Genomic DNA, 25,095 nt, shown 5'->3' on the forward strand with positions numbered 1-25,095 from the left:
ATCGCCGCTTGAAAAATCGTCAACCGATTTCACGCTCAAAATTCGATTCGCGATTTATTTAAAAATTGACTAACCCAATTTCATGCGCGAGATATAATTCGCCAATTTATGGATATCAATCTTATCTTGTCTAATTTACCGTTGTGTTGGTTAAATCAATTTTATTTTCGTAAAAAAAAAATCAAAAATATATTTGAGTTAGGATTAGGTTTGTTTTAAAATATTTCTTGTTATCTTGCATATTTAGAATATGGGTTTTATTTCGAATTTTAAAAAAAAATCCAAAAAAAAAAAATGCATTCATTTGGGATGTTAGTTTTTTTTTTTTTAATTTAAGTTGCATGTTTAATAGTTTTTTTTTTAATTTAAGTTGCATGTTTAATTATGTGGCAATTTTAAATTTCGAATTTTATAAAAAAAAATACACATAAAAAAATATCATCCATATGTCATATAGAATTATGGCATTGTTTGCTCATCATTTTCATGTTAGGATTGCATATTATAGGTTTAGATAATTTCTCCTAAATAGATTGCATGTTTTTTTAGGAAAAATCATGCGCACGTTATATAGAATTAGGTTCGTGAAATGCACGTCATTTAATGATTGTTGCTAGGACCATTTAATTAGAAATCGCTCGTCATTAGAATTAAGCCATTAGATTAATTTAGATTGCACATTTAATTATTGCATTACTTTAAAAATTATTTTACTTATGTCATATAGTATCATATTATTTCATGTTAGATTAGTAACATTGCATTGCATATAAATTAAATTCTCATTAAATAGGTGAAAACAAAAATTGAGTGATTGCGTGTTAATTAGAAATTATATCTAAGACTGTTGATATGAATTTTGATCTAACAATGCAGATGCTTTCATTGCTATAAGATAAGTCGTGCATTTTTTTTTTATAATTTGCTTTCTTTAGTGTTAAATTGGTGGTTTGCACACCCTATGATCACCTTACATGTTAGGGAAGTGAATTAAAATTAATTCAAGCTACCTACAAAACATTTTTTCGAAATAAAAAGAAAAATTTATCAAAAGGGTATTAGAAAAATCTAGTGTAATCAAGTCCCCATACCCAAAGTCTCTGATTCGTAGAAGTAAAATAATTTTTCAATTATTTTACTTTGATATCTAATCGACTTACCTTAAATTGATTAGTAGCGACTCCATTTTGCATGCTAAATATTTAAATTTAAGTTGCGAATTGATATGTGATTTGAAGAGTCCGAGCTAAATTATACTTAGTAATCCATTAACCAAATGTCGCGACCTAAATTTTGGGTGCACCACCTAGGTTAATGGACTACTAAGTCTAACTTAGCTTAACTCTTCCAAGCCCATACCAATTCGTGACTTAAGTTCAAATATTTAACATGTATAAGGGAGTTGCCACTAATCGGTTTAAAATAGGTCAATTAAACAACTAAGTAAAATAACGGAAAAATTATTTTACTTCTACAAACTAGAGACTTTGGTACGGAGACTTTGTTAAACTAGATTTTTCTAATACATTTTCGGTACCTTTTTCTTTTATTTTGAAAAAATATTTTGTAGGCAACATGAATTAATTTTAATTTTCCTCCCCTAATATGTGAAGTGATCATGCGGTGCATAAACCACCAATTTAGTACTCAAGAAAACAAATAATAAATTACAAGACTTACCTCATAACAACAAAAACATATGCAATTATAAATTAGAATTTACATCAACAATTCTATATATGATATCTAATTAACACGCAATCACTCAATTTTTATTTTCACTTTTTTTTTAATGATAATCTAATCTACATGCAATGTAATATTACTAATCTAACATATAATGATATGGCATGACAATATGACTTAAACTATATGACATGAGTAAAGTAATTTATAAGAATGCAATAATTAAATGTGCAATCTAAATTAACCAAATGACATAATTTTAATGATGGACAATTTCTAATTAAATAGATCTAACAAAAATCACTAAATGACGTGTATTTCATGAACCTAATTTTATATGACGTGCACATGATATTTCTATTCTACTAAAAAAAACATGCAATCTATCCTAGAAATTGAAACAAATTTACCCTAAGACAAATTTTATTTTTCATGAAATTCGAAACTAAGAAAAATGCAAAAATTAACTATTTAGATTAAGATTCTATCCTTAGTTCAAAAAAAAAAAGATTAAGATTCTATCCAGCTTATACTAATAATCAGGTCAAACTAAATCCTAATTTAAACTAAGATATTATCTTAATCTAACAGTCTCTAACCTAAGATGAAATCTATTTAAATAAATCAACCTAAACTTAAAATGAAACATGTAATTTTACCCTAATATGCCATGATGTACAAAGAATGCCCTAGTTTTACATGACATATGCATGATGAATTTTTTTGTGTTTTTTCTTTATAAAATTCGAAATTAAACTTGCCAAATAATAAAATGTGCCATTTAATATTATTTAAAAAAAAAAAACTAACATCCTAAATGAATGCATTTTTTTGGATTTTTTATTTAAAAATTCGACATAATATTGAAATTCTATTTTTATTTAAAAATTCGAAATAAGATTGAAATTCTAAATATACAAGATAATCCTAAGACGAGGAATATTCTAAAACGAACCTAATCCTAATTTTTTTTTTGAATTTTTTCCTTTTTACGAAAACAAAATCGACTCGATCCACACAATGGCAAATCCAACAAGATAAGATTAATATCCAAAAATTGACGAACCATATCTCGTGCATGAGATCAGGTTAGCCAATTTTGAACTAAATCGCAAATCGAATCTCGGGCGTAAAATCAGATTGACGATTTTGCAAGAAATTGTAAACCGGATTTCGGATGCGAAAATTGGACTGTTAATTCCAAATTTCAAAGGCAATTCCAATTATATATATTGACAAATATCTCAAATAAGGTAACGGAATATTCAAAAATCAAAATAGATAAGATTTTCACCTAATTCGAATATTGGCTTTCAAATTCCGATCCTCGAATAGCTACTCACGATGCAACGTGGCGGTGCTCGGTTGTTCCAAAGTCACCCGATGGGCTCCGCGAGACCTCTTGGAATCCACTGGACGATCTGACTCAGTCCATTAACGATGCTCGGTGTTGCGGTCTCAAGAAAAGAAAGAACACGCTGGAACTTCGGGCGGCTTCGCGGTGAGGGTGGTACTAGCAACGTCGGGTTTTCTCGAGCTCCAGGAAAACCTTGAAGCCTCGTGTTGAACGTGATTGTGAGTGGACGCTCTCTGACAGAGTGGTATCCTTTCTCCCAATTGACCGAGAGTGTGCCCTTTGTCTCGAATTTTGCACTATTTTCAAGTGGGATCCTTTTATATAATGCTTTTGATTTGGTGCTTCGCCATGGATTGTCGGGGGCCATTAGGGCATCAGGATGGAACGGCAAGCGAAGACTATGAGTGAGGGACCAAGATTTGATGTGTTCCGGCAAGAGAATAGACGATGCTGATCTGGAAGCAATGGAAGAGAGCAACCACAGTGTTGGTCGTGTGGCTATGGGAGGGTGGCACGAGATAGAGCAGCGACCCGTCGGTGTCGTGGGCTGGTCGGTGGTGAATCGACGGACCGTGAGATTTACGGCCAACAACTCGTTACGGGCAACAAACGGAGAGGAAACAACAGCACGTCATGGGAGCGAGGACTTCACGACGGTGAGAAACAGCGGCCGATGGTCGTTGAGGGGCAGCCGCGCGGTGCGGCGGCTTGTCGAGACGATGGGAAGTAGCAGCGTCGGGATTGGCGGTACTCAGTCAAAGATGACTGAAGAATTTGACCTACCACTCTCTTTCACTCTCTCTTTCATGTGATTTCTTTCTTTGCGCGTCAGGCTCACAAGGGAGAAAAAAAAAAAACACTTCTTTGACCTCACGTTCTGTCCTTGGGACTTGGGAGTGTATGTCAATATGCGTGGCCGTGTGTTTCTCTCTTTTTGTGGCTGTATAACGTGTGGCCCCCAAAATCTTATGCGAATAACCTATTTATAGATCACCGATTAGGATTTCAATTTTTCTAAACCGATATTCATGAAGGTTTCTTTTCCAAACACAATATTTACTTTTTCAAACGCATATTTGTTTTTGAATTGAAATCTCACAAATATAAATCTGTAAAATCACCTCAAGGATACGGGCTTGGGCCGATTTACTCCCTTCGTGGGCTTAGCCCAACCCATCAAATTAAAGTTCTAAACCATCAATTCAAACCCATTTGTCACTAGCCTACCGTAAATGCAAATTAAAATAAATGTACCATAAACTACATGTTATGCAATTAATTTTTTTTAGGGGTTAAAATCAATCCCTAATTTTTTAATGCGATAAATGATTAAACAGACCACCAAGATTTAGGTGTTCACACCAAACCCTAGGTGGTTCACCCGAAAATTTGGTCGTGACACCATTGTTGCGGGCGATGGAAGCACTTCTAAAAGGGATGAAGAGAAGGAGACTGAAATTTGTGGTTTGTCTTAAAATCTGTTCTTCTTCTAGACTCTGGTGACTTGCCAAGAAAATGGAATTTGGCACATGAATCTAAAGTTTCTCCGGGGGTTTTCTTGCTTTTGGCTGATTGAGATAACCTGAGACCTGTTTACTGTAAGGGCTGTTGCATAATTGATTTGGTGATTTCATTAGCTATGTCATCTACAGGTTCAGGAAATATGCAATAAACTTTTGACTTGGTATCTTTTCCAAACGTTTACCTGGTGTGCATTTTGTAGGTAATATTGTTAAAGGCGAGCAAACCAATGGAAAAGAAATCTAGGTAAGATTAGAAGTGAGCAAAGACTTCCCTTGCCTGGAGAACCGGTTTGCCTGGTGTGTGGCAAATATGGAGAATATATTTGCGATGAGGTGAAATTTTGTAAACTGGAGTTCTGAGCACTTTCTTTTTATTGACATCTGGCTAGATGACATTTAGATAATGTTTGTTTGTGTTGATAGACTGATGATGATATCTGCAGCTTGGAGTGCAAACCGCTGCTTTTACAAACTCTAAAATTTAAAGAGGTCATTTTGCTGTTGCCTTTTTTATATATGATGTTCAAGAAGGGGTGTATGGTTCCAAGTTTTGACATTGTGATTTTTGTGATGTTGGATTCCAGGATCCCTTGAGCAACCAAAGTCCGGTCACAGCTTCAGCTGAGTTTGTTTCTGGATCATCTGTGCCTGAAGAAGAAAATTATGCTTGGGATTATGTTCGGCACCAGTGGTCCAATAGGAAATCCAATCTCTCCACTTATCTATGGCAAGGTTTGCTAGACCTACTTGTCATTGTTCTTCTCAGTCTGTTTAAATGGGTTAATCCTGGATAAAGAAGAAAGCATTTTAAAATTTTCCATGCTATGAGAATGGATGAATCTTGTTATTTTTTCTAGTACTTATTTTCCTTTTGGACCTGCATACTCCCTGTGGTTTTCAATATGCAGAAAGGGAAAAGGTTTCGTGGATCTTTTTCATCACATGGCCACATTATATTCCTATTTGTGCTATGTTGCATACAAAATCTTTGTTAATTGTAGCACTACCTGTTAGAGGCCTGGGCACCTTGCTAAAGATTGCTTGGTGAGTGCCCTATAAGTATAAACTTCCCTTCCTTGGTGTGATAGTCTGTTTTTCAACTTCTTTACTCCTTGTTTCCACTGGCATGACGTGATAAAGTACTTGTCATGCAGGTTGCAGCTGGACAAAACAAATCTAACTTCCATACCCAAAGATCTTCTGGGACTTTATAGAAGGTTTCAAGAATTCTAAATCTGTCTCATCTTGTTCCCCTGTTATTATAGTTCTTCGGCTATTCGCACCCTTAGTGTATATTAAGGATCGCACAAATTTGTTTCTAAAATTTTATGTCAACTGTTGTCGAAACACTCAATTCCTCTCTTCTTTTTCTATTGCTTTATGTTCATTCCAGATGCGAGCAGATAGGGAAAAGCTCGTCTGCAGGAAGGTGCAATGAATGTCAATCCACACATAGTTTGGCGACTTGCCTTGATTGCAATAGAGTAATATGTGATGGGTAAGTGCCTGTTATTGGTTAAATAACTGTAGCATCATAGGTTGCCTTTGCTGCTCGAGGCATCAATTTGCTTGTTCAGTACTACTTGAGTGGCATTAGGGACGAGTTTCTGGCTGGTACAATATTTATTTTTTTTGTGTGGGTATGTTCTGTCTTCTTCAAGTTACATTTCTTTTAATGTTTTTGCTATTGATATTACTTTAAACCGGTGTTTTAGGGGTTGGGGAGCCTTTAATTCCATTTTCACTTATTATTACTCTGCTTTGGGACATTTGACGGGGATCTGGTTGGTACTGAGCCTATGGGCAGTAATATCATTAGTGACTTCCGTTGATTTCTATAAGGGGAAGTTTGTAGGTTGGGTAGCATATGGCAGGATAAGGATGCTTATGGGGACAATGGTCATGTTATGTTAGTGCACTTCGTTTGAAATCAAATATTGTTGACAGTGGTGACTGAAGTAATAGAACTCATAGTAATTTAGGAGATTGATTCATTCTGAAGCCCCATAGAGTATATTGACATACATTTTAAAAGTATTTTATGCACTCACATGGAGGATTTCTTAGTGCAGGTCATTTGGATGAGCACATTAGAATGAATTCCTCTCACTGACGATATTATTCTCACAAGTAAAAACTTCAACAACAACTAGTAACCATTCCTCGAACATCATTCAAATCATCACCGGGATGAAAAAAGAAACATGTAAAAACTCCTAGGCTGGTTCAAGCTTCCTCCCTAGACTTGTGAATACTGAATAGACAGGTACTGATCTCCGAGGCTGAGAGAATACGGTTCACTCTCATCTGTGAATGACTTCGTCGGTAAAGCCTTCCTCAGGTCACTCAAGGCACGCTCGTCATTGCTCGCCACTCATCAATGCTCGCCAATTGGTCGGAGCCCAGACATGGAAGCTCCCTCTGGCTAAGGATTTCCATCACTTCTGCCGTTCTTCCTAGAAGAATAGCGGCAGACCACGCCTTCTCTGTCCGGCCCTCAATGCCGCTGCGAGAGCACTCGATGAATATGGCATGTTCTAAGTTGGTGAGGCAGGCTGCAATAATATCGGAGATCATCCTTGATAGCTTCTCAAAGAGTCTTTTGCTCATATCACGGTCGCTGCTCTCGCAATCGAGCAGCAGGGTCTCGCTTATACGGTACATGGAATGTGCGGCCCGTACATTGACGGGCCATGCCGAAGTGGATTCCATTAAATGTCCATGGGTTGGTACGGCTTTGAATTTGACGAAAACGTCCTTTGCGGTGCACGCAAGCTCTTCGAGCACATCCTTTGTGGTGTTAACCTGGAGGGAAATTTTGCGGAGATCTACATCGAGCCATTTGTGGAAGAGATCGACTCCCATGAACACAATGCTTGCCGCCTTTCGGGCATTCATCAATTCTTGTTTTGCGCACAGCCTTTCTTCTACAATGTTGACATACATCAGGCCCTCGCGAACACCACGCAGCAATCGTTTTCTGGCAGATGGGTCAATGTCTGGAATGGCGACCGCTATGCTCGTTAAGGTCGCAATCGGCAGTGTCCAATTGTTCGGTGGTTCTGCAGAATCCAGGGGAGGAACTGCATCGCTGTCGAAGTCCATGACCCCTGGGAACCCACGAGGATCCGTCTCTTCCAAAAGTTGCACGAGATGTTTGGGCTGATTGTTCTTCCCCATCTCGATCCAACGCTCGATGGTGTCGCATTTGTTCCGCATCATGACGTGCACCAATTCTTCCTCGCCCTCGAGATGCAAAATATATTGGCTGAAGTCCGGCTTTGAGGCCGAGCCTTCTGGGGGCGAGAACTTCTTCCTCAGATCGGAGCACAAATCACAGAACAACAAGATCGGGCTCATGAACAGAATGGAGATCAGCCTCACGGCCTTGCTTCCCAACACGATCCCGACTTGTATTCTGATGAGCATATCCAAAACCACGTTCTTCGAGTCATGGATGAGCTTGCGACACCGCCGGCTCCGGATGTGTAAATTGAACGGACGCTCCTTAATCTCTATGAATTGCTGTATCCAATACTTTTCGGGCTTGAATTCATCCTTGTAGCTCTTGTTCCCCCGCCTCTGCCATTTGAATCTGATAGGGAGGAACCATCGTAATGCCGGCGCGATTGTGCCGATCCCGACTGCAATAGTCTGCGTGATGAGAATTGCCATGCTCGACCACTGATAGTCTGACTCGCCATGGCAGTAGTCAAACTTGAACGTCCAGGACGCCAGGTAAGACCGGAGCATCGCCTGCGCCAGGGTCACCGCGCTCAGGAGGCAGAGTGCCCCGGAAGCAGTGCATGTCACGGACCGCGCCACGATGAATTGCGGGTTGCAGGAATGGGCCATCATCCCATACTTCAACAGGTCCTCCTTAAGCTTGTTGAAGACGTTGTCGCAGCTCCGGCTCAAGCTGTCCTTCAGGGTTGGCTCGTGCATCTCGTAATACTTTATATCCAAGTAGCGCTTGCTCGTCGGGACCATCATGGACGAGAAGCTCAGGGTCACCAGCAACAGCAGCATCAGGAACATGACGAAGGCATGTTCCATCACGAAGTCGAAGATCGCTCCGGAGCCCAACTGTATACAGATGTTCACAAAAGATGTGATGACGAGAATCGCCAAAGCGATCACGTTGGACAGGAGCTCCTTGTTCTTCATCGACCCAAGAGAAGGCATCGAATTGCCCATCACGGTGCAGATCAGGACTGAGCTGCTAAGCTTGGCGAGCTGCTCCTCCCGGCGCGGCATCGGCGTGTTGAGGTCGACAGAGAGCTTGACCGCGACGGTGATGACGCTCAGCGACATGGCGTTGAGGGCGAAGTAGCGGCTTGGGAACCAGAGCTGCCGGTAGCGGAAGCCCGCGGCGGTGTCCGCCGCCATTGCGATCGCACAGGCCAGGGAAGCAGCCGCTATGTAGACGCCGATCCAGGGCATGGGCTTGCCGAAGCCGGCCTGGTCGACGTTTCCATCGCCGTCGCAACCGCCCATGATGGCCGTCGCTATTTCTTGGTATCGATTCCCCTGTTTCCTTCGAAGCTCTGCGACTGCGGCGGTTCCGTGTTTTGCTGGGGAAGGCTTTAGATTGCAATGCGCGTGGGAACGGTCAAGTGAGTTCCATTTTTTGCAGGCCCATTGCCCTAGACGTCAACTTCCAAGTCAATTGCAATTAAATTCCATTTCAAAAGAGGATGCTTGCTTCTTGATTTTTGTGGGACCTTTGCAACTCCAATTTTCTGGCCATCGAGTTTGAAAAAAAGATGCAAATAGTCCCTGAATATTTGCCAAATAAATGTGGAGAGATGGGGGGCTGTGATATCACGTCTGACATCCACAATTTCTTGTCGGGATTTTCTTCTTCTATTTTTCCGAATAAATAAGAGGCTGGGTGGAAGATGGAGAGCAAAGGTTAAGATTATAAATGAAAAAAGAAAAAGAAAACAATTTTAGTCACACGAAGGTTTAGTACAACAACGTTTTGCTTGTGACAGCACCACGGTTTACCTCTCTCGTATGAGGCGGACAGATGATTTGCTAAAATAGAAATATGATGGGGATATTAAGCGTACGTTTTGTAATAATTTTGTTTCCGGAACAACTTTTATTAAAAATGATTTTTCTAATTCTACTCTTGGGAATAATTTTTGAGTAAAAACGCGCTGCAGAATCGTCTAAAATTTTTATTCCCGAGATAGAAATGCACTTAGTAGAATTCTTAAATTCTTTTGTTTCTTTTAATTTTTTAATGCTTTTATTATAATTTTCTTATTTTTCTCTTTTCTCTTTTTTCTTTTTCTTTTTCTCTTCTTCTTCCTCCTTCTTTGTAGCCTGTCATTGGCATCGCTGTGGCTGGCAAACGGCTAGGCGAGATCTGGTGAGTTTGCTAGAGGCCCGCCTGGCCAAGGGAAGCCTCAGCCTTGCCAGATCTGGGTGAGGCCAAGCCTCACCGTGGCTCAACGTCATTGGGGCCGGCCATAGTCGAGGTCGGCAACTGGCCAAAAGGAAGAAGAAGAAGGGGGAAGAGAAGAAGAGAAAAGAAAAAAACATGAACTGATTTTAGGTTTTGTTCCTAGGAACATGAAGTAAATTTTTCTACTTCTTGATTATGTTCCAAATTTTTTATTGAGAACAAAAAAATTTTTTTGTTCTCGAAAACAAAAATTTTACCAGACGAGTTTCTGTTCTTTTCATTCCGGGAAACAAAAGAACAAAAATAGTTGTCCCGGGGATGGTATCAAACAAGACCCAAGCTAGCGACGGATATATTTTGTCGTTATCTGGATCATATTCAAGTATGAAGTGATATGGAGAATGAGAAATTCAATCCACGTAAGTTGACACATATGCTTTATGTAAGACCGACACGGACACGTGACACGTAACACGACACGCCGACATATCATTTTTCAAAAAAAAAGAATTCGACACGTTATATATTAAATATATATATAATATATTTAAATTAATTTATTTAAATTCATAAATAAATAAATAAATAATAAAAAAAAGAGCCTATAATAAATCTATACTAATAACATTAATAAATTTATTCATGAAAAATTGGAAAGATATTTTTTGATTTTAACAAAAGTTATCGATGAAATAAATAACTAATAAAAGATTAGAGTCAAAATAAATTTATATTTTTCTACAATGATCAAAATTTATCATTATTTAACATCTAATTCTTTTATTTTTCGAAATAATTCTTTAACCCGTCTATTTAATTATTTTTTAGCCTTACCATGTATTAATAAAGTTACTTAATGTTCAATATTTTTTTTAGGGCTAAATGGGTCCCACCCATTTATTTCAACTTCTGTTTTCTCCCCCACCCCACCCACCGCCTATGCTTGTCATTTCCCAAAGTCACGCTGCACAAGGCTTTCTTTCTTCCCCAAAGGCCGTCATCTCTCTCCTTGCTCTTCTTCCTAAAATTGAAAAAACCCTAGCAATCGCCTTCTTTCTCCTCTCCCTTGCTCGGTCTCCACCTCTCCTGCCGCTGCCTCACCTCCATTCCCCCTTTCCGTCGTAGCCTCGCGTCCAACCCTCCATCGCAGCATTGCAATTTTTCATCTCGGCATTGCAGTTGACGGTCGTAGCTGACCAAGACGATTGAGAAGGCTTCTCGACGTTGCAGTCGGCGGTCACAGCCTTCTCCATGTTGTAGTCAACAGTCGAAGCCCTCCCTTGCCATCGCTCGTAGCATCAACTCAACTCCCTCACCCTTGCTTCCACCCTCCATCACCTTCTTCCCTTTGCATCTGCAGATTTGCTCACAAACCTCCAGATACACTCCGACACGCGTGTCGAAAAGAGTTGACCACGTGTCTGAGTGTATCCAACCATGTCCGAGCGTGTTCGACACTTGTCGGGGTGTTCGACACGTGTCGGAGGCCCAAAGGCCCTCTAAACGTGTCCGTGCTTGCTTGCACATATGTATTGATGGTAGACTTGAAATTAGGGATGCTAGCTTGAATATTTTTGTGAGATGGAAAATGGTTCGGCGCAATTATTGTGAATTTTTTATGAGGTAATAAATTAATTTGAGGTAACCGTCTTTTAGGGTATAAATTTGAGATATTTAATAGTATTAATTATTGATAAAGTTTCTTTGACATCAAATCCAATCAACCATTAGAAGACACTAAAATATGTATGCGGAGTCCCACGTAGACACAATAGGACAATCATTGAAGTCTGGTGTGGATAAATCTTAGGTCATGTGGAAGTCTACATGAATGTCCCTATTGGAAAAAAATCTTCACTGTGGCATTGTTCCATAGCCCTGCCTAATGAATTTTGCAAGCTGTAGCATAGAAATGACTTGATTACAAAATTTAAGAAAGTAGAAAGATTTAATGGACAAATTAAAGGGAAAGAGGCTTAATTAGAAAAACCGCAAAAGCATGGAGATGAAAAGTCAAAAAAGAACTTACAATATAAAATATTTTTTAAGAAAAGGAAAAAAAAAAGTGCCAATATGGCAACTCGGTCCGGGCCGGGCCGGGCCGGACTTAGTTCTCGACCGAAACGGAAACTCAGGTCGGGCCGTGCAGGGCCGAGATTCCTGCTGGATTCGGGTTGCCGCCCGATCCGACTGTCGTTCTTCTTCTCCTTCGTCTTCCATACTCGAATCTGGTTCTAAGCGGCTGCTGTTAGAGAGAGAAACTCGGCAAATGTAGAGAGAGAGGATGGGGACGAGGACCAATTTCTACAAGAATCCTTCTTTCGCTTACAACGGAGACTTCAATCTCTCCTCCGCTCTTCGGAACCTCAAAGGTAACTTCCTCCCTCCTCTTTCGCCGCTCGGCTGCAAAATGCGAGCCGATCACATCGCCGGAATTCGTTTTCCGGTTTTCTTATCGATCCGTTTGGGCGTGTTGAACCGGTAGCTTACAACATCGTGACCGGAAGCGCCTCCTTGACCGATGGAGAATCTCCAAACGACGAGAATGCCGAGTGCCGCCGCCGCCGCCGCCGCCGCCGCCGCCGGGACTCTGAAGCGCCGCGTGGCGGGAGCGGCGTCGCCGTGGAGGACGATCGGCCGATGTCGCATGAGGAATACGTCCAAAAGAGCAGGCAATTGTGGACTTTGTAGTATCTCTGTTCTTACGGTGTCGAGTTGATTGAGCAGGAGAGCACGGGTCAGGTTTATCAGGAATTGACTCCCGATGTTCTGGTAATTTTGCTCCCTTACAGTTTGGCGATTGAGATTGTTTTTCTTGATTACTGATTAGTTGGGTTGCTTTCCCTTTTGTAGGGGGCTTCGAGTTCGGGTTTGAACTTAGTTGACTACGCAAGTAATTCCTGTTTGGGATTTGTGGTTGATAGGGATAAACATGTCTCCAAAGCATTTAGATGTCATTGCTCGTGCAATTTAGATGTTAATCTTGTATTGTTGCCATTCTTGCAGGCGATGGAAGCACTTCTGAAAGGGATGAAGAGAAGGAGACTGAAATTTGTGGTTTGTCTTAAAATCCGTTCTTGTTTCTTCTAGACTCTGGTGACTTGCCAAGAAAATGGAATTTGGCACATGAATCTAAAGTTTCTCAGGGGGTTTTCTTGCTTTTGGCCAATTGTGATAACCTGAGACCTGTTTACTGTTAGGGCATTGCATAATTGATTTAGTGATTTCATTAGCTATGTCATCTACAGGTTCAGGAAATATGCAATAAACTTTTGACTTGGTATCTTTTCCAAACGTTTACCTGATGTGCATTTTGTAGGTAATATTGTTGAAGGTGACCAAACCAATGGAAAAGCAATCTAGGTAAAGATTAGAAGTGAGCAAAGATTTCCCCTGCCCGGAGAACCGGTTTGCCTGGTGTGTGGTGAAAATGGAGAATATATTTGCGATGAGGTGAAATTTTGTAAACTGGAGTTCTGAGCACTTTCTTATTATTGACATCTGGCTAGATGACATTTAGATAATGTTTGTTTGTGTAGATAGACTGATGATGATATCTGCAGCTTGGAGTGCAAAGCAGTGCTTTTACAGACTCTTAAATTTAAAGAGGTCATTTTGCTGTTGCCTTTTTGATATATGATGTTCAAGAAGGGGTGTATGGTTCCAAGTTTTGACATTCTGATTTTTATAATGTTGGATTCCAGGATCCCTTGAGCAACCAAAGTCCGGTCACAGCTTCAGCTGAGTTTGTTTCTGGATCATCTGTGCCTGAAGAAGAAAATGATGCTTGGGATTATGTTCGGCACTGGTGGTCCAATAGGAAATCCAGTCTCTCCACTTATCTATGGTAAGGTTTGCTAGAGCTACTTGTCATTGTTCTTCTCAGTCTGTTTAAATGGATAATCCTGGATAAAGAAGCAAGTATTTTAAATTTTCCATGCTATGAGAATGGATGAATCTTGTTTAACTCATTATGTTTTCTACTACTTATTTTCTTTTTGGACCTGCGTACTCCCTGTGGTTTTCAATGTGCAGAAAGGGAAAAGGTTTCGTGGATCTTTTTCATCACATGGCCACATTATATTCCTATTTGTGCTATGTTGCTCACAAAATCTTTGTTAATTGTAGTGCTAGCTGTCAGAGGCCTGGGCACCTTGCTGAAGATTGCTTGGTGAGTGCCCTATAAAGTTATAAGCTTCCCTTCTTTGGTGTGATAATCTGTTTTTCAACTTCTTTACTCCTTGTTTCCACTGGCATGACGTGAAAAAGTCCTTGTCATGCAGGTTGCAGCTGGACAAAACAAATCAACTTCCATACCCAAAGATCTTCTGGGACTTTATAGAAGGTTTCGAGAATTCTGAATCTGTCTCATCTTGTTTCCCTGTTATTATAGTTCTTCGGCTATTCACACCCTTGGTGTATATTAAGGATCGCACAAATTTGTTTCTAAAATTTTATGTCAACTGCTGTCGAAGCACTCAATGCCTCTCTTCTTTTTCTATTGCTTAATGTTCATTCCAGATGCGAGCAGATAGGGAAAAGCTCGTCTGCAGCAAGCTGCAATGAATGTCAATCCACGTATAGTTTGGTGACTTGCCTTGATTGTAATAGAGTAATATGTGATGGGTAAGTGCCTGTTATTGGGTAAATTACTGTAGCATCATAGGTTGCCTTTGCTGCTTGAGGCATCAGTTTGCTTGTTCAGTGACTACTTGAGCGGCATTTGGGGACTAGTTTCTGGCGGGTACAATATTTATTTCTTTTGTGTGGGTATGTTCTGTCTTCTTCAAGTTACATTTCTTTTAATGTTTTTGCTGTTGATATTACTTTAAACTGGTGTTTTAGGGGTTGGGGAGCCTTTAATTCCATTTTCACTTATTATTAATCTGCTTTGGGACATTTGACGGGGATCTGGTCATTAGTGAGCCTATGGGCAGTAATATCATTAGCAACTTCCATTGATTTCTATAAAGGGAATTTTTTAGGTTGGGTAGCATATGGCAGGATAAGGATGCTTATGGGGGACGATGGTCATGTTATGTTAGTGCACTTCGTTTTAAATCAAATATTGTTTACAGTGGTGACTGAAGTAATAGAACTCACAGTAACTTAGGAGATTGATTCATTCTGAAGCCCCATAGAGTGTATTGACATACATTTTTTAAGTATTTTGTGCACTCACATGGAGGATTTCTCAGTGCAGGTCATTTGGATGAGCACGTTAGAATGAATTCCTCTCACTGACGATATTATTCTCACAAGCTCAAGCATTTGGTTAGGATTTATTGCTCCTTCGTCTAGTCTAGTTGCAGCGATATCTATATCAGTTAGTTTATTGATGACATGTTAAATTTGTATTTATAAGTAAACCATTTGGAAGATATCCTAGATTCTCTCGACAGAGTGACTCCCATGTTATAAATAAACCAATGATGTAAACAATGTGCCTGCTTCATTGAACAAGTAGTTTGAGATAAGTCACTTCAGATTATAATCCTTCACACTGCACAAAATGATTAAAAGAATGTGCTGCTTCATTAAACAAGTAGTCCTGACATAGGTCGCCTTGAGATCCTATTTCTCTGCATTGCACAAATCCAGTCTTTCAGATTACTTATTTTCTTTTTAGCAGGTGAAATGCAGTAAAGCAACATGCAAAGTGACAGATATATCTGATCTTTTGGGTTGCCATTACTGTTTTGACAAAGCATTTGACAAATTCTATGATATGTGTACTGCAAGTTGGTACGTGGCCTTCCTTTTTTTTTTTTTTTTTTTCCTGCATTGTATAATTACTTTAATTTATTTGAATTGCTGGCGTTATTCTACGGGATGGGTCAGCCACGTTTGGGTTGGTTGGGGGTTTAGACAGTAACAGGTGATAATTTCCCACTAGGGTATTCAATATTACACAAGTTCTTCAGTAGCCAGGTCCATTTATTGTGCTTTCTGATGAAAGATAATAAATTTCCAATTAATGCCTGTCCAATCCAGGAAAGGAGCAGGACTTGCTATTATAAGAGGGTCTATTAGCTGCGAAGATCATTTTTCATGGTGAGACCACTCGCACTCGATATTTCTTCCTGGAAATTTCATGTAAAAGCTGATCGATTAATTTAGGACCTGTCGACAAAACTAGGCACAGAATGAATTTTCTGAATGCCAGTGCGGAAGATAGTGCGTATATTGTGAGTAGGCATCCTCAAAGGAGCAAGCATGTTCAGATCAGCGAATTCATTTTCTTATCCTTGGCGGGGGAGAAACCAGGCATCGGTTCCTGTACAGCTATTTATGGTGAGAGAAAGAGAGAGAGAGAGCTGCTGGCGCGACTTTCAAGATCCTGGGTTTTCAAGTCCAGCAGCAGCGTCGTCAATGGAAGAATATGATCTGACTAGTTGGTCAGCTAGAATCGCAATCTCCGACTTGTATAGTTCGTCGCCGCCTATTGGTTTGAAGAGGATGCTAGCTATGGAGTGTAGGGACTTCATGTTTCCCAGTTGATTAAAGCATTCTTCTTCCTCTGCATGTCGTTATAGTGTGCAACACCTAAAAGGAAAAGGAAAAAAAAAGTTGCTCTGAATGACATGGCTCATGCTATAGACTGTTTTAGGTCGATCACTATATTTAACTTTGACAAGTTGTTCTTGGCAATTCTTTGTAACCTTATGGTTTAGCTGAGTCAAATTCTTGTTTGTCCGCAATTATTCTCAATGGCATGATGGCATGTTTGTTAAAGATTTTATTCTTGAATAGTGGCAAGCAATCATATGCTGACTCGGTAAGGTTAGAGCGGTCGACGCACAAACTAGAAGTAGTATTGGCAAAGAAGGGCTAATGCTTTTTGCCATGGCAAGATCAGTATTTACACTCATTTCCTGAGTGCAGCGATCATGTGATATATCGACCTTGTTTTAGGGATTAGAGGTGAACATAATTTTAGTGTAGAATTAGGAATGAAAATTTGTCTAGTTCCACATTTCAAGGTATGCCAAGTAAGTTTATATATTCTAAAAATCGGGAAACTTATTTGGACAAGCACTTCGGAACCTAGTTTTGACGGGTACCTTGGAACCTAAATCAAGTTTTATATATATATATTATGTCTTTAAGCAATCATGTGGTATTTCATAGCGTCCAATGATAAGTAAATAATTTGGAACCACTTGTTTGAGCTTCCATTTTATGACCAAGATTTTTATTATGTTAACGTTTCATATTCTTTATGTGTCTAGAAGTAAGTTGTAATCAATGGATTATAACAGCAAGTAGTGATAATTAAATGTGATGATTCACTACAATCATTCAATTAATAATACATGTGGAATTTAGGTGGATCTCAAAATCTAGGATAGAGTAGATTCGAAATCTAGGATAGAGTAGATTCCACGTTTCGAGGCATGCAAGTTTAACCTCTTCCAACGGATAGGTTTCAATTTTCAGGTAGAGCTTATTTGGAACTTGGAACCTGGGGCCTAAAACTACTCATTCTTATTAGGGATATCATGTAATTAATGTTTGTTGAAAAGCGTCCAAATCTAGCAAAATAAAATTAATTTCACCTTTTTCATGCAGATGCCTAATTTGTTGCCAAATCTACCAAGCTCATCGGAGCATGAGAGGAGTTGCCAAGTTTGATGAGGGTCTGTCATCCTCGTCCGCTCCTCTCTTTTCCCTCCTCTCTCTCTCTCTCTCTCTCTCTCTCTCATGCAATTTCATTTTCGTTCTCTTTTTGTGCGTGGGTCAAGGCATGTCGTGCCATATTAATACATCAATGCCGTTGATAAGATTTTGCCGCTTCATAAAGCAAATTGAAAGAGTGATCGACAAGCAACCAAAGATGATTAACGAATTAATTTCTACAAATCAAGTAAATTAAAAGAATTGATTTTATCAATAAATTAGTGTAAGGAATTTTAATTGAGGAAAAATATGGCCTAATTGCACCATACCCCCACACTATTAAATTAAATACAATAACATTACAATAATACAAATTTTGTTGTATTGTAACTACCCGCGTACATGGGTCAGCTCGTTCTTTCAAATTGCCATGTCGGCGTCCGAAAAAGACCAGAATCGCTTCCTTCCTATTCATCAGAGCGAACGAGAGCAAAGGACACCCCCGTCGTCGAGAAAGGCTCGATCTCATCAACCTCGATTCATTCCCAGCGGAAGAAGCCTCTTCTCCCCTCATGCTGTTCGCATCTCAGCTCGCGCAAGGTAATCGCTTTGTACATCTCTCAGCAGCGTGTCGTTTCAGTTGATTCTCTGCGCCTCTATTGTCGGAATAATTGGCTGAATTGGCGTGTGTTTTGGACTCTTCTTGTCGACTGGGGATGTGGGTGGCCGAGGTTTTTTTTTTTTTCCCTCTCTTTCGAATCGTTAATACCTTTTAGTGTGGAACTTCGTCAGCCCAGGATTGAATTCATCGGAAAGGAAGAGCCTTTTGTTTCTGACTTTTGAAGTGACTAGCCCTATGGCCTGTCCGTCTGATTGTTCCTTTGCATCCTAATTCGGTGCCGATCGTTTGTTGAACTAGCATGGGTGGGTTGGCATGTGAGTGCGCTAGATTTCTATCGCTCGCAAGAATTGCCGAAGTTCGCTACTGGAATTAACCGATTGGGTCGCGCCACTCGGTTTTGTCATTTGTGTGCCCTCGCCAGGAGATGATTTTGCTTTCCCTGCGCTTAGCTGTGCTGTGGATGTGCCCAAAAGCAAGAATTTTTGCCCACTTCTCTTCATTTCTTGGCCCTTCGTCCGTTCGCACATTCCATTCGCTACCGTTGGGAAAGCCTGGCTTTTAGGTTTTTGAACTATGCTTGTGCATTTATCAGCGAGATTTAAGTTCATTCTCGTTCATTGACGGCCGTGGCTCCAATGGAAGTTAACTTGTTAAAAGGCTGCTTATGTGATGCTTCTTAATTTTTGCCTGACCATAAGATGGTTTTTGGATGTGGCCTTTGAAATGCACTGAATTCTATCGTGCATGATAATCTCTAGGTAGCACGACGAGATGGATGGTCATGGCGATTTGAACATCCTTCCCCAGAAACGTTGGAATGTGTACAATTATGAGAACGGAGAGAAGGTCCGGAAAGATGAAGAGGCTGCCGTGAAAGAGGAGCAGCCGAAGCGAGAGCAAGCGAGGAAGCACAATGCTGAGTTTGTCTCGAGAAGCTTCGTGCTGCCCGTGGCTTCGCTCCTGCCAGTCAACCTGCTGAAGCTCCTGCTAGTCAGCGAGTGGAGCCAGCTGGGACGAACAAGAAGTCTGGCCATATCAATGTCTTTGAGGGAATTAAGATTTTCGACCCAGTTGAACTACCAAAAAATGGGGCAGGAAATGAAAGGGATGTATTCAAGAGGTAGAAGATGAAGAAAGAGGAGGTGCCGAAAGTGGTAACCGCAGAGGATGAGAAATATAGATTGGGATATGGGATTGCTGGAAAAGGAGTTAAATTGCCATGGTATCTTGAGAAACGGGGTGATCACGTTGATGGGGAGAAATTTGGGGATGAAGGGCCGTCGAGGGATGAGAAGGAGCAGGGAAAGAAAAGTGGGAAGAAGACATTGGAGGAGCTGAGGGAGGAACGGATGAAGAGAGAAAAGCAGGAGAAAGAAAGGGCAAGGTCATTGATGCTAGAGAAGAGCCGAAGGGATGGAAATCTACTTAAGGACAAGGGTTTTCAGAGGAGGTGACGCTGCAAATTTTGGTCATTTAGACTTTTGATCGTACTTATATGTAGACCTTGCCTTATGGCTGATTGAGAGGGCCTGGACCGTGCTATTGGTTTGGCAAGATTTGGATTCTAAGGTCCTGTTTTCGGAGGTTTCTGCTCCCTTGTGCAGTTCTCCAATCTACATTTGCCTTGCGAAATAGGTTCCCTCCTGTAGAGATATGAAAGCTTCACTTCAGATTCTCTTTGAGAAAGAATGGACTGGTTCGCCTGTACTTTTCAAATCCTGGAGACGATCAACGGATAATCACAGCTTGTAAATGTCTATTCCTTTTCATTTTGGCTTTCTTGGTCATTATTGCATTATGCTGGAATGATATCACTTTGATCCTTCTGCAAGTTACTCCAGTTCATAAACCACTTAATTTCTCATATTGTTACTGAAATTCTAAAATGCTGGACAAAGTAATACTGCGAGCTTGCCTTTCCACTCTGCAAGTCCTTGAGGACATGAGAGATGATGCGCGCGAACAATCAAGTACGCCAAAAAGTATAACTAGATACTTAAGTTCCCAAAGAAGCAAACTTAAGGCTAAATTTTCCAAAGACAAGTTCATCAGCATGAATCATAACAAGTTCATCCAACTTTCATTCTCACCGGAATTCTATCTGGGTACTTCTCCCTTATCCTGGCAGCCTCCGCCGCCTCTTCTCTGGGTTTACAGGACAGTTTTATTAATTCACACGTTCAAAATCGAAGCTTTAGCAATAAAATAACCACAAAAGCGAATTGCTACCCAAGGGAGAGTAAAACGCACCAAGATCATGCTCTTGCTTGAAGTAACTCTTAGCCATTCCACCTGCTACCATAGCCCCCAAAAACATAAGCCAAAACTGATAAAATCGAGCATACCATATCAAAAAGGAGTAATGATAACAAAAACAGAGCCCTTCAATTTATCACCCCATCCCTCCACACCATATATCTAAAGAGTAGTTCAACATAGCAGTACAGTCAAATTCAGGATGTGAAGCCAGTTTCCTAACCCAGAAGGAAGAAGAACAAAATTGAAAAAAAAAACTAAAATTAAAAAAGCTCAAAACTTTATCTCCTTCTCACGACCCTGAGCATAGAATTTACCAACGATCAGACATACAAAAAATAAAAAAACACAACAAAAGAGAAAAGCAACCCAGGATTTTGCAAATTCAAGCATGAGCACCGTCGAAGACAAAGCACCAAGATGAACAGCGATCGATTCCCAAGACAAAGACTCAAACTTTACTACGTTCCAACCTCTTGAGTAATCGAACTGAAGCATGAGTTCGCAAGCAGATGAAGAATCGAGAGGCAAGCTGGAAGCTGCTAATCAAGGATACGAGGCAGCCTTTTGGCTTTGTGTATTTCCAGTAATTTCCAACTACTCCATTATCAATGCCCATCTTTAATAATAACCATTTTTTTAATTAAGTGAAACTAATCACTACGATTTGCCATAGTGACCATCCTTCCAACATAAAAGGAGGAGGTGGGAATCGAATCTCCACCTTCTCAGAAGGTTGGAGTGAAGACGAATTAGTTTTAAGTGTGGTTTTCGATTTCCCTGCCTATAAGGAGATAGGGTAAAAATTTGAAAGCGAGATAAGAAGTGATGATGATGACAACAAATGATACACCCCTCTTCAATAGTCAACCTTCTTTCTTTTCTAAAATGGTTCTGGCTCAATTTTCTGTCTTATTTCAAATTATTTTCCGTTTAAGCCCTAGATACGATTTTCAAAACAAGTTTTTTCCCTAATCAAATTAGATTGGTATCACGTTTTTTATGACCTACCAAATTTAGCAAGATTTCACTCAAAGATATCTAACATATGATATGTTTTCTACATGTCGAATATCAACCAAAATTTATTCTATGAATTACTATGCCATGGAAAAATTAGAAAGACGACATTTGATCATCGAAAGGATGAATAAATGGGTATGAAAATATATCATAGCGCTGATTGAACTAAAAAATTAATAAAACATTATAAATTTCGAGTTCTAACTAGCCTCATCGGTCTTGGCTTGGTACCTATGCATGCAGTGTAAAACACAATTTGACACAGGGAAACTGAGACTTTGACTAACGTTTGTGCCATTATGCACTCACTCAATCATTCGAGACATGTTTGTCATCCCTGTAATAGAAGTAGCTAGACCTAGCTCTAAGTTTGACAATGATGTAAGATCGACATGACTACTTAAAGTCTCTCCGCGTTGCATAAAAAGACTATTAAACTTTGGATTTGCAGCCTTTCAAAAGATAAAACTACGAAATGCCGGGTCATGAATGAGAATATCCTTTTATTCTCAAAACCCTCTTGGAGACCGAGGCCCACCACTCTTCATTACTCTTTTTTTTTCATTACTTGGTTTGTGAGGAAATGATGTAGAACTACTCTGCAGTGGCCAAGATAAGTCTCATTTGGCTTTAAAAAAAGGATCAACTAAAGTAGTCATAATTGATAGTTGGGAACTGATTAGATGCCCATCGTCAACATGACTTGATATACTCTAATGGGGCTTCTTCAATGACATAGTCTTAAAGTTATGCTCCATTTTGATCTTCGGTCTCTTGATTTTCCTTAGCTGTTTAGAAGTTGCAGATTGAATCCGATTGCCTGGAGATTAGCTAATAAATTGAGCTAGAGTTGAGATCTCTTTTGTGTGTGGAAGAGAGATCTGTTTTGCACCATAGTTTAGCAACCTTCAGTTCTAGTGGCAAGCCAATAGGGACAAACATGTCACCAGATCAAGAGCCTGGATCATCAACAGATCATGAGACATACTTTGAAGCAAGTGCAAAGAGTGGCTTTTGTTGGCCCAAGATCTCGTCGCAACCAAGAAATTCAAAAACCTTTACAAAAATATGAAGGATCTTCTGAAGAGACCGCCCTCGTGATTTTCGCTATTTCATTAACTAGGTTAGCATGTAGGTTGGAAGATGAACGTTAATTTTTTATCCTGATTCTGATGCTATTGATAATGCTAATTCCTCCTCCTCTATTAGGGCGCAAATAAGATCTACCAGTTTGACATTAATGACATTAATCGCAACTTCGTGCTCAAAGAGTCATCATATTCCTACCTCGGTAATGTTACTACTATACATCAGCAAGAGATATGCCTCAAGTACATTCGACAGCTCTTTTTGCAATGCTCGTCGTTACAACTAGTGCCCATTCCTCGACCATCATTCAGATCCTTACCGGGATGAAAAAAGAAACGTGTAAAACTCGTAGGCTAGTTCAAGCTTCCTCCCTAGACTTGTGAATACCGAATAGACAGTGCGATCTCCGCGACGAGAGAAGACGGTTCGTTCTCATCCGTGAATGGCTTCGTTGGTAAAGCCTTCCTTAGGTCACTCAAGGCACGCTCGTCATTGCTCGCCACTCGTCAATGCTCGCCAATTGGTCGGAGTCCGACATGGAAGCTCCCTCCGGCTTAGGATTTTCATCACTTCGCCATTCTTCCGAGGAGAATAGCGGCGGACCACACGCTCTCTGTCCGGCCCTCAATGCCGCTACGAGAGCACTCGGTGAATATGACATGTTCTAAGCACCTAGAGGGGGGTGAATAGGTGCACAAACAATTTATCGAGATACGGAAGCGATTCTTGGCGAATGATAGAAAGGAAGTTTACTATGATTAATGAAAATGAAGTACGATCAAAGTAAAGAGAGTAAGGAAGAGAAAATTGAACACGGGTTTATAGTGGTTCGGCTTATTCCAAGCCTACGTCCACTCTTCCGCACCGACAGCCCACCAGCTGGATTTCACTATGATCAAAAGAGAAGTTACAGCACAGCTTTGCCTTGATTCCACAGTGTAGATGTTCTACCACACCTCCTCAAGGTTTCTCACAAATATAGACTCTCTTTTGTATACAAGTATTCGCTCAAAGTGATTGTCTAAACAAAAAGGAGCTTCAGACTTTGGAATTCTTCTATCGCGCACACCTAGAACAACTAAGACCGTCTTCCTTATATACTCCTTTATGTCATCATACCCGTTGGCACTTTCCAAAGGAATTCCTCCAATCTACCCGTTGGACAGAATCAATTAGGAAGATTGTTCGAGCTATTAAAGGAACGTGTCGATAGCCCATCAATCCTGTTCGCCCATACAATCAGGATCTCGGTTTCCATAAGTAGAACCTTCCAAGAATATTTAGGCAATCATCGAATCTTCAATCATCGAGTCAATCTCGATCAATCAAAGGATTCCGTTACGTCTTTTCCAGCCACGAGATCTTCTCCAGTTGATAAGGTTAAATCCTTGACGGAACATTCAATTCTAGATAACCTTTCTTCAACGGATTAGAGACTGTCAATGAGGATAGACTTTGAGTCTTGAGTCTGGCTGTCCGGAGATCTTCAGACTTTAAATAGCAGAGTCTGCAAGCCTTCAGACTAGACTGATGGAAACGTTTTGTCAACTTCAAAACACTTCAAGAATATTTCTCCAACAATCTCCCCCTTTTTGATTGTGACAAAACTTTCTTGCAGATTGGATAACTTTGACCTGCAAAACATTTCTCAAACACATATGCATATCTTATAGAGATAAATGGCTAAATGAATAACACTAGAATCTGCAACCACAGAAAATAGGTTAGCAGAAAATAGGTTAGATTAGTATACGATAAAGCCATCCATAAGATATCAATAGTAGTTAATAAAAGCAGTCAAGTCCAAGTCTAGTTCAGTTCTCATCCAAACACACAGTCAAAGTCAAACAATCCAACAAACAGTCCACACGATTAAAAATTTAACGATTGAAAGTTTGATCAAATCTTGCATCTCTCCCCTTTTTGTCAGCATTAAAAAGGTTGAGATGAAGTCAAGATTGCTTGGGAATGCGGACAAGCTGGAAATCTTCCATAGACTGAACGATGCCTTCCAGCCTTTTCAAGTCTTCCTTCAGTTGTGCAATCTCCTCACCCTTGGCATTGGCCTGAATCTGAACGAGAGGGCTTGGATCTTATCATTCAATGAACATGAAGAAACTTGACCCGCATTCTGCAAGTTTTGAACTTCGCATCCCAAGGCATAAATTTGACCTCGCATCTCCAAGAGAATATCCATGATTCTGCGAAAATTTGCTGCATTATCAGTCTGAGTACTTGCTTCGACCCGATCGATGGAGTAAATGCGACGATGCTAGATCGCATAATCTCGCAGGTTTGGCGATGAAACTTCATGACCTTTCTTCTAAAATTGAGAGGCATAAACATCCTTTACCGGGTCCGCAGTGAGCGAAAAAGAAAAAACAGACTCCTTCACTTGCATCAGGATATGAAGACTTCCCTCCTTTCTCTTGATCTCCCCCCCATGTTTTCATGCTGGCTACAAAAAGACATTTTGTGGAGAAGAGAGTTCCTCGGTTCTCCT

General features: G+C 40.1%; 1 protein-coding gene, 1 long non-coding RNA gene and 1 other non-coding gene across 3 annotated transcripts; 2 read left to right on the forward strand and 1 right to left on the reverse strand.

Moving 5' to 3' along the window:
* Positions 1 to 6,656: 6,656 nt before the first annotated feature.
* Positions 6,657 to 9,221, reverse strand: LOC104443173. Its single transcript, XM_010056513.2, has one exon. It carries the CDS (start codon positions 9,061 to 9,063, stop codon positions 6,913 to 6,915), a length of 2,151 nt encoding a protein of 716 aa, XP_010054815.2. The 5' UTR covers positions 9,064 to 9,221; the 3' UTR covers positions 6,657 to 6,912.
* A 2,978-nt stretch (positions 9,222 to 12,199) lies between these two features.
* Positions 12,200 to 16,724, forward strand: LOC108959235. Its single transcript, XR_005550571.1, has 13 exons — positions 12,200 to 12,354; positions 12,468 to 12,754; positions 12,836 to 13,039; positions 13,302 to 13,435; positions 13,546 to 13,591; positions 13,687 to 13,829; positions 14,111 to 14,153; positions 14,266 to 14,327; positions 14,504 to 14,608; positions 15,181 to 15,256; positions 15,615 to 15,727; positions 15,977 to 16,036; positions 16,122 to 16,724. It is a non-coding gene; the product is annotated as an uncharacterized LOC108959235 (transcript).
* A 1,324-nt stretch (positions 16,725 to 18,048) lies between these two features.
* On the forward strand, positions 18,049 to 20,059 carry LOC108959103. Its single transcript, XR_001986619.2, has 2 exons — positions 18,049 to 18,202; positions 18,983 to 20,059. It is a non-coding gene; the product is annotated as an uncharacterized LOC108959103 (long non-coding RNA).
* The last annotated feature ends 5,036 nt before the right edge of the window (positions 20,060 to 25,095 follow it).

This window comes from Eucalyptus grandis, chromosome 4 (assembly GCF_016545825.1).
Source record: "Eucalyptus grandis isolate ANBG69807.140 chromosome 4, ASM1654582v1, whole genome shotgun sequence".
Taxonomy (NCBI): domain Eukaryota; kingdom Viridiplantae; phylum Streptophyta; class Magnoliopsida; order Myrtales; family Myrtaceae; genus Eucalyptus; species Eucalyptus grandis.